The sequence below is a fragment of the Mustela erminea genome, chromosome 16 (assembly GCF_009829155.1).
Source record: "Mustela erminea isolate mMusErm1 chromosome 16, mMusErm1.Pri, whole genome shotgun sequence".
Lineage (NCBI taxonomy): Eukaryota > Metazoa > Chordata > Mammalia > Carnivora > Mustelidae > Mustela > Mustela erminea.
The window spans coordinates 26738028-26751333 of NC_045629.1; the positions used below are offsets into that span (position 1 = coordinate 26738028).

The window sequence follows — 13306 nt, forward strand, 5'->3', positions numbered from 1 at the left end:
CCATGAGAGACTATGGACTCTGAAAAACAATCTGAGGGTTTTGAAGGGACGGGGGGGTGGGAGGTTGGGGTACCAGGTGGTGGGTATTATAGAGGGCACGGATTGCATGGAGCACGGGGTGTGGTGCAAAAATAATGAATACTGTTATGCTGGAAATAAAAAAAAAATAAAATAAAATAAAGTAAAAAAAAAAAAAAAAAAAAAAAAGAAATAGCTAAAAACTTCCTTAACCTAGGGAAGAAAACACAGAACCTCAAATCAGGTGAGCCAAAAGAGGTCTACACCAAAATATGAAGTAATTAAAAAGGCAAAAAATTAAAGAGATTATTTTAAAAGCAGCAAGAGAAAAGCAATCAATTATACAAAAGGGAAACCCTATAAAGCAGTCAGCTGATTTTTCAGCATATATTTTGTAGGCCAGAATAAAATGCCATGATATATTCAAAGTGCTGAAAGGAAAAAAAAAACCTAGAACCAAGAATACTTTACCAAGGAAGGTTAACATCAGAATTGAAAGATAAAAAGTTTCCTAGACAGAAGTTGAAGGCATTTATCACCACTAAACCAGCTTTATAAGAAAAAATGTTAAAGGGAATTCTTTCAGTGGAGAAGAAGAAGCCATAGTTAGAAGTACAGAAATTATGTAAGGAAAAAATTTTGTCACCAAAAAACAAATATATAATAAGTGGTAGATCTCTTATAAAGCTAGTATATAGGCTAAAAGACAAGTAGGGTAAAAATATCTAAACTATTAAGGGATTCACAAAATAGAGGTCAAATATGGCATGATGTATATAAAATATGGAAGGAGGAGCAAACAATGTGAACTACCATATATACTGGATATTATATAAGCCTCACTGTAACCACAGATCTAAGACCTGTGATAGATACACAAAGTAAGAAGAAAATAATTCAAAATTTAAAAAAAAAACCAATTACCACAAGAGAAGAGAACAAAAGGAAAAGAGCTACAGGAAAACTAGGAAACAATTAAGTGGAAAGTACATATAGCTATCAATAACTACTTTAAACATATGTAGATTAAATTCTTTAAAACAAAAGATGTTTGGTGACTGAAGGGATTAAAAAAGAGAGAGAGGAGAGGCCTATGTTATATGCTGCCTACGAGAGACTCACTTCAGGCCTAGAAATATACAGACTGAAAGTGAAGGGATGGAAAAATATTGCATGCAAATAGAAGCCAAAAAAAAAAAAAAAATTCAGGTGGCAATACTTCTAGCAAACAAAATAGACTTTAATAAAAGGACTATAAAGGGACAATGAAGGCATTACATAATGATAAAGGAACCAATCTAACAAGAGAATAGAATTACTGTAGATATCTATGCACCTAATATTGGAGCACTTAATTACATAAAGCGAATGTCAAAACAGAGAAATTGACAGTTAATGCTTAAGAGGATTTTAATCTTAAATTTATTAAGACTTGTTTTTTTTATCCTAACAGGTGATCTATCCTGAAGAATGTTCCATATACATTTGAAGGTATCTTCCTCTATTAGATAGAATGTTCTGTATACATGTTAATCCATCTGGTCTAGGGTATGTTTCAAAGCCACTCTTTTCCTTATTGTCTATATGAATCATATAACCATTGACATGACTATGGGGTTAAAATCACCTATTTTATTACTGTCAATTTCTTTTTATAACTATATTCTGTTAGTTACTGTATAGTACATTATATATATCTACATTGTACTGCATATGTAGTACATATGTATATATGGTGTGTACACACACAATGTATATATGGTGTGTACACACACACACACACACAGTTATATATACCAAAGATACTACCAAAAGAATTTACAGACTAATATCCAAAATGGACATATATACAAAAATCCTTAAAATATTAGCAAACTGAATTGAAAAATGTGATCTTTCACCACAATCAGGTGGAATTTATTTCGAGGATGTTTATTCCAAGGATGCAAAGATAGTTTGATATTTACAAAGTCAATGGGATGTAACACTTTAACAAAATGTAGGATAAAAATTACATATCTCAATAGATGCATGAAAAAGTGCTTGACAAAATTCAACATTCATGGGCGCCTGGGTGTCTCAGTGGGTTAAAGACTCTGCCTTTGGCTCAGGTTATGATCCCAGGGTCCTGGGATCATATCAGGCTCTCTGCTTGGTGAGGAGCCTGTTTCCCCACCCCCCCTTCTCTCTGCCTGCCTCTCTGCCTACTTGTAATCTCTGTCTGTCAAATAAATCAATAAAATATTAAAAAAATTCAACATTCATTCATGATAAAGCTTAAAGTGGGTATAGAAAAGAATATACCTCAATGTGGTAAAGGCCATTTATAAGAAACCAGCTATCATTATACACAATGAAAAGCTGAAAGCTTTTCTTCTAAGATAGGAATGAGACCAGGATATTCATTTACCACTTTCAACATAGTACTAGAAGTCCAAGCCATATAAATACAACAAAAATTAAAAGGCAAAGGCATCTAAATCAATAAGGAAGTAAAACTGTTACTATTTGCAAATGACCTGAAACTATATAAAAGAGACCCTAAAGATGTCACAAGAAAATTATTAGAACTAATGAGCTAAATTCCATAAAGTTGTAGGATACAAAAATATACAGAATTTGTTTTTATATACTAATAATGAGCTAGCAGAAATGAAATTCACTGTATTTACAGTTGCACCAAAAAGAATATATAGGTAAACTACAGGAAGGTAAAAATCTTTACTCTAAAAATAAGCTATTTATAAAGCAAACTAAAGAGGACACAATAAATGAAATCTATACCATGCTCAGAGGCTGGAAGAATATTGTTAGAATGCCTGTACTACTCAAAGCAATCTACAGATTCAATGTCGCTCCTATCACAATACCAGTATTATTTTCACAAAACTAAAGCATAATCTTAAGATTGATATGGAACCACAAAAGACCCCAAATAGTCAAAACAATCTTAAGTATGACAAAACTGGAGTTATCTCAATTCCAGATTTCAAACTTTACTACAAAGTTATGGTAATCAAAACAGTATTGTTCTGGCTCAAAAACAGATCCATAGATCAATGGAACAGAATAGCATCCAGAAGTGGACCCATGCAATTATGGTCAATTAGTCTATCAGAAAGAAAGGAAGAATATACAATGGGGAAAGACTATCTTTAATAAAAAAAAGTTGGAAAAACTAGACAACTACGTGCAAAAGATGAAAGCTGGACTACTTTCTCACCATACACAAAAATGAACTCAAAATGGATTTCAGACCTAATTTAAGACCTGAAACCATATAACTCCAAGAAGAAAGCATAAGCAGTAAACTCTTGGACAAGTAGTAAACTCTTGGACATCAGCCTTAGCAATATTTTTCAGGTTTGGTCTCCCCAGGTGGGGAAACAGAAGCAAAAATAAGCTATTGAGACGCATCAAACCAAACAGCTTTGCACAGTGAAGGAAAATATCAATAAACAAAAAGCACCCTACTGACTGAAGATAACTTGCAAATGATTACTCTAGTAAGATGTGAATATCTAAAGTATACAAAGTTCTTTTACAACTCCAAAAAAAGGATCTATTTTAAGTTTCTATTCAAATTCCAGTTAGTTAATATACAACATAATATTAGCTTTACATGAACAATATAGTGATTCAACACTTTCATACAATGCACTTGGTGCTCATCACACGTGTACTCCTTAACCCTCATCATGCAAATGACATTATCCGATAATCCAAAACATATGTAGAACTTACAAAATTCAAGCCCCTGAAAAGGAATAATTTTAAAAAAGGGCATATGACATGAATAGACATTTTTCTTTTTTTTTTTTTAGACATTTTTCCAAATAATACATACAGATGGCCAACAGACACAGGAGAAGATGCTCAACATCACAGATCAGGGAAATATAAATCAAAATTACAATGAAATATCACCTCACACTTATCACAATGGCTAAAATTAACACAGGAAGCAGAGGTTGGTGAGGATGTGGAGAAAGAACTCTCTAGTACTGTTGGTAGGAAAGCAAAATGGTGCAGCAACTCTGGACAAAAGTATGAGATTTCTCAAAAAAGTTAAAAACAGAACTACCGTACAACCCGATATTACATTAGGAGGTATTTACATAAAGAAATGACCTAATTTAAAAATGGGGAGATAACTTGAATAGACATTTTTTTGAAAAAGACATGCAGATGGCCAGATAAAATTTGCTCTGCATTACTAATCAGGGAAATGCAAGTTAAAACAACAAAGAGATATCATTCACACCAGTCAAAATGTCTCAAAAGGAGAAAAAGTAGGTAAGTGTTGGCAAAAGTGTGGAGAAAGGGACACCTCATGCACTGTTGGTGGGGATATAAATTGGTATAACCCATATGGAAAACAGATTGGAAGTTCCATAAAGAATTAAAAATAGAAATAACACACAACCCAGTAATTTTACTTCTGGATATTTACCACCCCCCAACACACACCCCAAATAAGTGAAAACACTGATTCAGAAAGTTATATTTGTCCCTACATTGATTTCAGCAGTATTTACAAGAGCCAAGATATGGAAGCAGTCAGTGTCCAGGAGATGAATGGATAAAGGAGTTGTGGTATACACACACATACGCACAGAGAGAAATATTACTCAGCCATAAAAAAGAATGAAATCTTGCCATTTTCAACAATATAGATGTACCTAGAGAGTATTAGGCTAAGTGAAATAAGTCAGAGAAAGACAAATGAGATATAAATTTCACTTACATGTGGCATCTAAGAAACAAACTAACCAAAACCAGAAACAGACTCAAATACAGAGAACTGGTGGTTATTAGAGTGGAGGGGAGTGGGAGAGGATAGGTGAAATAAATGAAAAGAATTAGGAAGTGCAAACTTTGAGTTATAAAATGACATGCTGATGAGAAATACAGCAAGGGAATAAAGTCAGTAAGACTGTAATACAGTTGTATGGTGAGATAATAACTATACTTTTTATAAGTCACTATGTTGTACACATGAAACTGGAATATGTAATCTATACCTCAATTAAAAATAAAAATAAGTTACAAAAATAAAGCGTTGTAATAGAAAATAACAGTTTTCTAGCTTTCAACACTAAACACTGTCAATAAACAAAAAATACTTAAGCTTAGTCTCAAAAACCTGATAGCATACAAACAGCTGTAACACCATCTGTATTTATTCCAACTGTTAAAATTTATTAAAATTGGAAATTAAGTCATACAGCTAATTCATAGATTAAGGAAATGATAAAATATAATACACGCAACTGGATGGGGACAATGTTACCACAGATCCATATCTATAGTATGTAGGCAAAGGAGTATATAGGGAGCAACATACAGTATAAAAATCATAAAATTTGGAAAATAGGCTATCATTGAATGAATTAGACATATAAATTAAGAAAAAGACTAGAATAAACCCAAGGATAAACCGAAGGACAGAATGATGGCTACAGTAAAGAAAAGTGGAGGAATGAGCAATGGCAAAAGTGATTTCTTATAAAAGACTAGGGGAACAAAACTCTGAAGAGATGGAGGTAAAAAAGAAAAGTTAAATGTTTTGGATTTTAAAAACTCATTAACCGAAGTAAAAATTCAAAATAAATTTCCACAGGCGAGTTAATAGGAAACGTTTGATAGAATAAAACTAGATGAATTCCTGGAAAAACAATCCCAAAACAGATTGAAAGGAAAATATAAAGCTTGAATTGTCCTCTAGTCAGTAACTAATTGAATTTATAGTTATAAATCTTCCTATGAAGAAAAAAAACTGGGTTGAAATGATTTTATAGACTAGTTTACTAAGGTTACAATGAAGAGATAATTCCCACAATCTTTTCTAGAGACTAGAGAAAAATAAAAATAAATCCCAAGTCATTTAATGAGGTCAGTATAACCTTGGTACCAAAACTAGAAGAGTACACGGTGAGAAAGGAAAATATTCTCTAGTCTCATAATAATGAGTCTGACCAGGTATGTATAAAAAAGATAACCTATAATGAAGTTAGGTTTATTCAAGGAAAAAAATAAATGCTTTAAAAATAAACCTATAGATTTCATTCACCATTTTTCAGATTAAAGAGAAAAACCATAGGATCCTTTCAATGTAGGTAAGTATTCCATAATGATAAAAATTCTTATCAAAGTTGAAATAGAGAACATCTTACCCAAACTTACATCAAATAGTCTTCTTAATGGTTAAATGTTGGTATTCCCACTGAAATCAAGAGCAAGAGAAGAGTATAACCTCTTTTAGTGTTTTAATGAGGGTCCTAGCTAGCATGTTAAGATAATAGATTTAACTGAGCCTGGGTGGCTCAGTGGGTTAAAGCCTCTGCCTTCAGCTCAAGTCATGGTCTCGGGGTCCTGGGATGGAGCCCTTCATCAGGGTCTCTGCTCAGCGGGGAGCCTGCTTCCTCCTCTCTCTTTGCCTGCCTCTCTGACTACTTGTAATCTCTATCAAATAAATAAATAAAATCTTTTAAGAAAAAGAATATAGATTTAAAATATGGATATTAGATTGAAACAACAGTACCCTTATTTCCAGGTCATTATTGTCAACTTGGAAAACCCAAATGAATCTGAAGACAAACTGTTAGAATTTGTAATGGAGTTTTGAAATGCTGGCTGTGTATAGTAACTGTACAAAAGTAAACTTCATTTCTAACAGAAAACAATTTATGAAAGTGTATCATTATAGAATAAATATGTATCCAAGAACAAACCTAAATATTGGTATTTCAGGTTTTTGTGGAGACAGTTATAAAATGGAAAATGTCTGAACTAAAAGAGAAAACCATGCTTATGGAAAGATCCAGTGCCAAAAATGTGTCAGTTTTCTGAAAATTTATATTTAAGTACAATGCCATTTGGAATTTTTGAAATGTTTTTAAAAGCTTGACATATTTATTAGAAAGTACATATGTAAGAGCAAGGTCAAAAGTTAGCCCACTGTCTCTAATGAAATGCATAAAATAGATTTACTCACTAGAAAGCAATGATTTTTGAATATGAAGAATCTGGTGTTAATACAGGGATAGGAACATTGAGCAATGGAATAGTATAGAGAGATCACAGATTCATAAATTTATGATAATTTGATGTCTGATTGAAATGCCTTTATAGATCACTATAGAAATATATGACTATTCAAATTAATGGTGTGGAGATATTTATCTTTTTAGGGGGACTGAGCACATGGCACACACAAAACCATTCTCAAGTGGATTAAAATTTAAAATGCAAAAGGAAAACTTTAAAATTCTCAAAGGCTAACGTAAGGGCAACTATTTTTTAGGAGTTCAGCATATGAAAGGTTTTTTAAGTTAACACATAAATCACTAAAAATCAATCATTTTCACACTTTTAAGTTTCTTTTCATCAAAGGACATCAAAAAGAGTGAAAACAAGTAAAAACCTGAAGAATATATCAATTTTTTTTTTTAAATTACAAAGCTACTTTTAATACTTTGGGGTGAGCCCTACAGGAATAAAAAACACTGGGAAGGGGTAACCCCCTCACCCCCAGGCGTGGCCCAGGGGGAGAGAGGCTACCTGAGGGGAAGGAAGCACAAAAGGGACCCGCTGCAGACTCAGGGCAAAGGGAATGCCATCGGTGCTGGGCCCTGTGAGCACTACAGGAGAAAACGCGAGCGTGGTGGGACTGGCTCCAGGCACACAGGCGAAGGGCAAGAGGGTTGGACACGAAGCCACAAAGCTACTTGGGTGCCTCCTTCTTCTCGTTTGCCTTTTTCTGCTTCTGCTGCATGATCTCCGAGTCCCTCTGCTTGCGGGCGGCAGCAGAAAGCCCGTTATCTCGGCGCTTTCCCTTAACCGAGTCGCTCTGCTTTTTCATATTCTTCTGGCGGGCGAGCTTGCGCTGGTTACGGCGGGTCATGGCACGGCAGCGGCTCCTCCAGCGGTTGCGTCCCCTCGTTCTGTCCGACGTTGCAGGCCCCGCCCCTTCTCCAAATGAATTGGCATCAACTATGTAAAGAAATGTTACAGGTTACTAAAAGTTAACAAAATTCCAATAGAGATAAAAAGACACGTACAGACATTTCAAAGGGAAATCTCAAGAGAAAAGTTTAAAATAGAAAAGCTTATGAAAAGATGTGTATCATTAGAAATCAGGAAAATGCAAATAAAATATACATGAGATACAACTTAACATCTGCATTGCCAAAAATTTAAGCCACGGGATGCCAGATGTTCTGAGTTCTCACACACTGCTCTGGAAGAGCATATTGGCACAACCACTGGGAACATGGGTTTTTGCACATGCAACCAGCCAAGTCCACTTCTGGATATATAAACCTGAGAAACTCATTTACGTTCACCAAGGATACAGGATTTTTTTTTACGGAAAAATTTGTAATAATGAAGGAAAACAATGCAAGTATCTATGGAGAGGAAAACAAATTTAATTATGCTGTATTTATTAAATATTATAAAGCAGTGAAAAAGAACAACCATACATAGAACATGATTTGACTGTAGAAAAAGGAGTTTTAAAAGATGAAGTACAGTCTTATATCACCTTTGTGAAGTTCAAGCCAAGCAAGTATAGATTCATATATACATATACACATATAATAAAAGCATAAAATATAATGCATGTTAAACATAAAATTCAGAATAGTGGTTACATGGATGTGTTGGGAAGGAGACCCTAGGTATTTTAACTATTTTGCTTCATGATATGAATGTTATATACATTCTTACATATATATCAAATGTTACAAAATAAAGTTATCTAAACTCTGCTAAAAAAAGAAGTTAGTAAAATGTTTAATGATTTTGAGGATAACTGATTATCAGTCTTCCTGAAATCTATTAATATCAGTTATAAACTGAATTCACTAACATGATCCCTAACTAAACAGAAACACTCAGATACTTAATACAAATGATTTTGAGGTGCTAGAAATATAGTATTACCTGCTTATGAGTAGCAACAGGAGAACCCAGTTGAATAATTAGCCGAATAGGCTCTCAATCTACCTTCACTGTTAAGATCCTGGGCAAATTTGGCAACATGTCTACCTTCTTTGGATTTGTTTATGGACTATGAAATTAAGAGTATGGATCTCCAGTGTTCCTCCAGATTTAAAAATAAAACTGGTATCATTCTCTGTATTTTAATGAATCTTTTCCTATTCTATTTTTATTTCTTTCTCTGGGCCACGGCAACCAAAGGGAAATACCTAAGAGCTGCGCTATTATCGAAGAGTGATCATTTCGCCTTTAGATTAAGGGATTCCAGCCATAGCTTGTAGTGCCCTTCCCTATTATAACCTGTGTGGTTCCAGCTTTTCTCTTACATGGATCCTAGGTGGCTTTTGCCTTATTTCAAGGATTCTACTGTGACCACTCTCCTCTTGCAACTTATTCCTACCTCAAGAGGTCCAATCTTTCTAGGTGCCTTCTGAACTAGTACCTACCAGTTTATTGTAAGGTTTCATTCTTTGAGTGGCCTGGAGTGAAAATCTGTTATTCCCAAGTCCTTAAAAAATTGTATTCCAAGGGACACAGTGTGGTTCGGTTGTTTTAGCAGACTTTTGGTTTCGGCTGGAGTGTGATCTCAGGGTTGGGGCATGGAACCCTGCATCTAGCTTCATGCTCAGCACAGAATATGCTTGGGGTTCTTTCCCCCTTCTTCCCCCTCTGCCCCTCCGCCCACCACTCTCACACTCTTCACGCTCACATTCTCATGCTTTCTCTAAAGTAAAACCTTTTTATTTTTTAATTTTTTAAAAATACAACCTTTTAAAAGTTGTATTCTATAGCTTGTTATACAAATTGGATTATTGGTGGGTTCACCAGAAGTACCAGTGTCCTTGAGCTCTGTAACCAGTTAGACCACACCATTATTGCATTAGTTAGCCATTGCTATGATAGTGTTGTATGAAAGCCTGCAAACTCTGTGGCTTACAACAAGCATTGAATTTTCTTATTCATTTGTCTGCTTTAGGCTGTAGAGACATGGCTTCATGTTCTTTTTGGATTAGAGTACCCCAGGTATATTCTTTTCATCGCAGAGAATAGGAGTGCAAGAAGCCGAATCAGACACATTTATAACCTTTAGTCATAGCCAGTTATACTGCACTGGCTAAAACAAGTCATATAGCAAAGCCCAAGATTAATGGGATGTGTGTGTGGGATGGGATGGAGGGCATTCTCTTCCTATAATATACTGTAAGATCACATGAGCAAGTGAAGAAATGAGGATAATCCAGTTCACCAAAACACACAATGTAGGATACAAAAATCAAAATGAGATTCTTGCTTGGTTTACCTCTTTTTAACTATAGACAGAGAGGAGGAGGAGTTTAACTATGTAACAGAGAGGAGGTGGGTCAGGAGATGGATTAAATAGGTGATGGGAATTAAGAACACTTGTGATGAGCATTGGGTGATGTATGGAAGTGTTAAGTCCCTTTATTACACACCTAAAACTAATATTACCCTGTATGTTTAGCTGGAATTTAAGTAAACACTTAATGGGTTAAAAATCTTGAAATACCAAAAAGTTACATCTTTTTCAAAGCAGAGGTACAACTTTTAATCTCACTTCACATTTTGAGTTATAAACCATTACTAAGATTATATCAATAGAGACCCTAAGTTTACATAAACTTTAGAGAGAATGTATAGTCAAATGAGATTATGTCAGCAGATATCTAGATTGACAAATGGAAAAAAGTATATTCTCCTGCCATTCTGATGGTATTTTGACCATCTAAAATGCAGCATGATGAACTTGGGGTCTCTCCAATGAAGATTAGTGGGAATGTGGCGAGAAGAGCTCCAACTTGCTGGAACCAGAGATTCTGAATTTTGGCCCCTAGTGACTGTCAAGTTTGAGGTACAAATTGCTTGAGTTCTCCAAAACACATGTTCTATTTTGTAAAATGGAGATAATAACTCACTGAGATATTGTTGTGAGGATCTTCAAACAGTTATGTAAAATGCTTATTATCTGATATTGGCACTCAGGAAGTTGCTCTTATAATTCTGGAGGCATTTATAATATACTCAGAATTTTAGACTTTACTGCATGTTTTTAAAAAATAATTTCTTTAAGATTGCCAAGGTGCAATTTCACTTGAAAATAGGAGGATATCCTCTTAGGAACTCTTCAAAATCTATGATTCAATGATTCCAAAAAGCACATTATTTATTCATTTTAGAAAACCATTGCCACACTGCTGCATACTTTCAGATGTGCAAATAAAAGGGATCCCAGCTGGTTGCTTTATTTTCAAACAACTACAAAGGAAACAGTAGAATTTTGGCTTCTTGGAATTTTCCTTTGAAAATTTTCACAACCATGTGTGGTTGGAATCTGGCATTTATCTTTTGCTTCCACTCTGGAAATTTATACAGCTCTCTACAATTTGGTTTGGTTCACATAACTTTTCAATTCTTGGTCACAATCTTCCCCTTGTATAATTTCCTTCCAGTGTGAAAAACCCATATACCATGATGGGTCTACACAGCAAGACTTTAAGTATAGTAATTGCCCATGGATAGAAGAGTTCATATAACCAGATCTCTCATGAATAAGGAAATAAAAAATGTACATAAAAGATAGTCTTATGTGAATGACCAAGCCTGAATATGTAGGATGTAATAGTCAAATGTATTTTGTAACCTTTCACTTTTAAGCATAAAATCTATCATATAGCTCATACACAGGAAATACCCATTTTCAAAAACCCATTTTTGTTCACATGAATGTTACCAATTTTTAAAACTTCAAAACCTTGGTTAAAGACCTTTAGAACTACTCTTTAAAATCATCTCGGTGATATGAGTGGACATTTATATCCTTCCCATGTCAGTCCTTTATTGAATCCAGGACAGCTTCCCTATCTATACTTTAGGAAAAGTGATTCTAATATTAAAAAAAAATCTAATTCTTTTTTTGGCTTAAAAAAGATTAAAAGTTACCCTTCTCTGTCCTTATTGGACATTATTAAATGTTAAAAAATTTATTTAATATTAAAATATTTTTAAAAAATCTAATTTTTTTTTTTTGGCTTAAAAAAGATTAAAAGTTACCCTTCTCTGTCCTTATTGGAACTTTTCCCTGGTTCTTTGCCTCTGTTTTGATGACAACCTTTTCAAAGATGAATTTTAAGTTGTATCTCCTGATAGGGCCCTTTGGGGGCTTTTAATTCTACAGTCTACTATGTCTAACTCTGAACCCTCCAGTTTTATTATCCCTCACACTGACTCCTTCCTTGCTAAGAAAAACAGTACCTGCCTCTTATAATTTTGTGAGCCCAAGTATTTTGTGAGTCCAAAATCCTACTTACCTTGTCAACTGACTGATAGTGTTGTAGCTAGAAAGTCCTATATGTCCTATCTACCAACCACGGAGTGGCAACTCTGTGCTAGAGATTCTGTCATTCTCCAGAATAAAGAAAAAAGTCCCAGAAAACTAGCAATTCCAGCCTGTTACCACTTGGTTCCAAGCTACTGCTACGTAGCCAGTTATGTCACCTTGGTCATGTCTCTTAACCTTTGTCCTTCAGTTTTATCATCTGCAAAATAGGAATAGTAGTGTCCTATGTCAGAGTTGTTTTGATTAAATAATGCATACATGTATACTGCTTATAGAATCCATAGATTATTCTGTAAGTTTTGCTAATATAGTGCCCTCAGGCTTTCCTGGTCACCATTCCTATCTTGGTTCTGGACCTCCATCAGAATGACCACCCATCCTGATAAACAAAAAGGGCAATTTATGTGAAAAAGTGATCACAAGCATTGTAAAACTTACAAAAGACACAGTCGCCAAACTGTGGGAGGAGCCAAGATGCCCTTCAACAGATGAATGGATAAAGATATGGTCCATATATACAATGGAGTATTATGCTTCCATCAGAAAGGATGAATACCCAACTTTTGTATCAACATGGATGGGACTGGAGGAGATTATGCTGAGTGAAATAAGTCAAGCAGAGAGAGCTAATTATCATATGGTTTCACATGGAGGACATTAGAAGTTGGAGAGAAGGGAGTTGGGGGAAACTGGAGGGAGAGATGAACCATGAAAGACTGATCTGAGAAACAAACTGAGGTTTTGGAGGAGAGGGAGTAGGCAGTTGGGTGAGCCTGGTGGTGGGTATTAAGAAGGGCATGTATTACAAGGAGCACTTGCTGTGGTGCATAAACAATGAATCTTGGAACACTGAAAAAAAATAAAATTACAAAAAAAAAAAAAGTTCCCAATAATCTGGTTCTTGTTTGCAGAATCTGATGGACTTTG

At 34.7% G+C, this 13306-nt stretch overlaps 1 protein-coding gene and 1 long non-coding RNA gene across 2 annotated transcripts in view; one reads left to right on the forward strand and one right to left on the reverse strand.

The window, feature by feature from the left end:
* LOC116575361 overlaps positions 1–13306 on the forward strand; it is a 154372-nt gene that overhangs the window by 131013 nt on the left and 10053 nt on the right. The gene's annotated exons all lie outside the window — the stretch shown is intronic.
* LOC116575360 (small EDRK-rich factor 2-like) lies at positions 7639–7984 on the reverse strand. The gene has a single exon (XM_032316680.1). It carries the CDS (start codon positions 7922–7924, stop codon positions 7745–7747), a length of 180 nt encoding a protein of 59 aa, XP_032172571.1. The 5' UTR covers positions 7925–7984; the 3' UTR covers positions 7639–7744.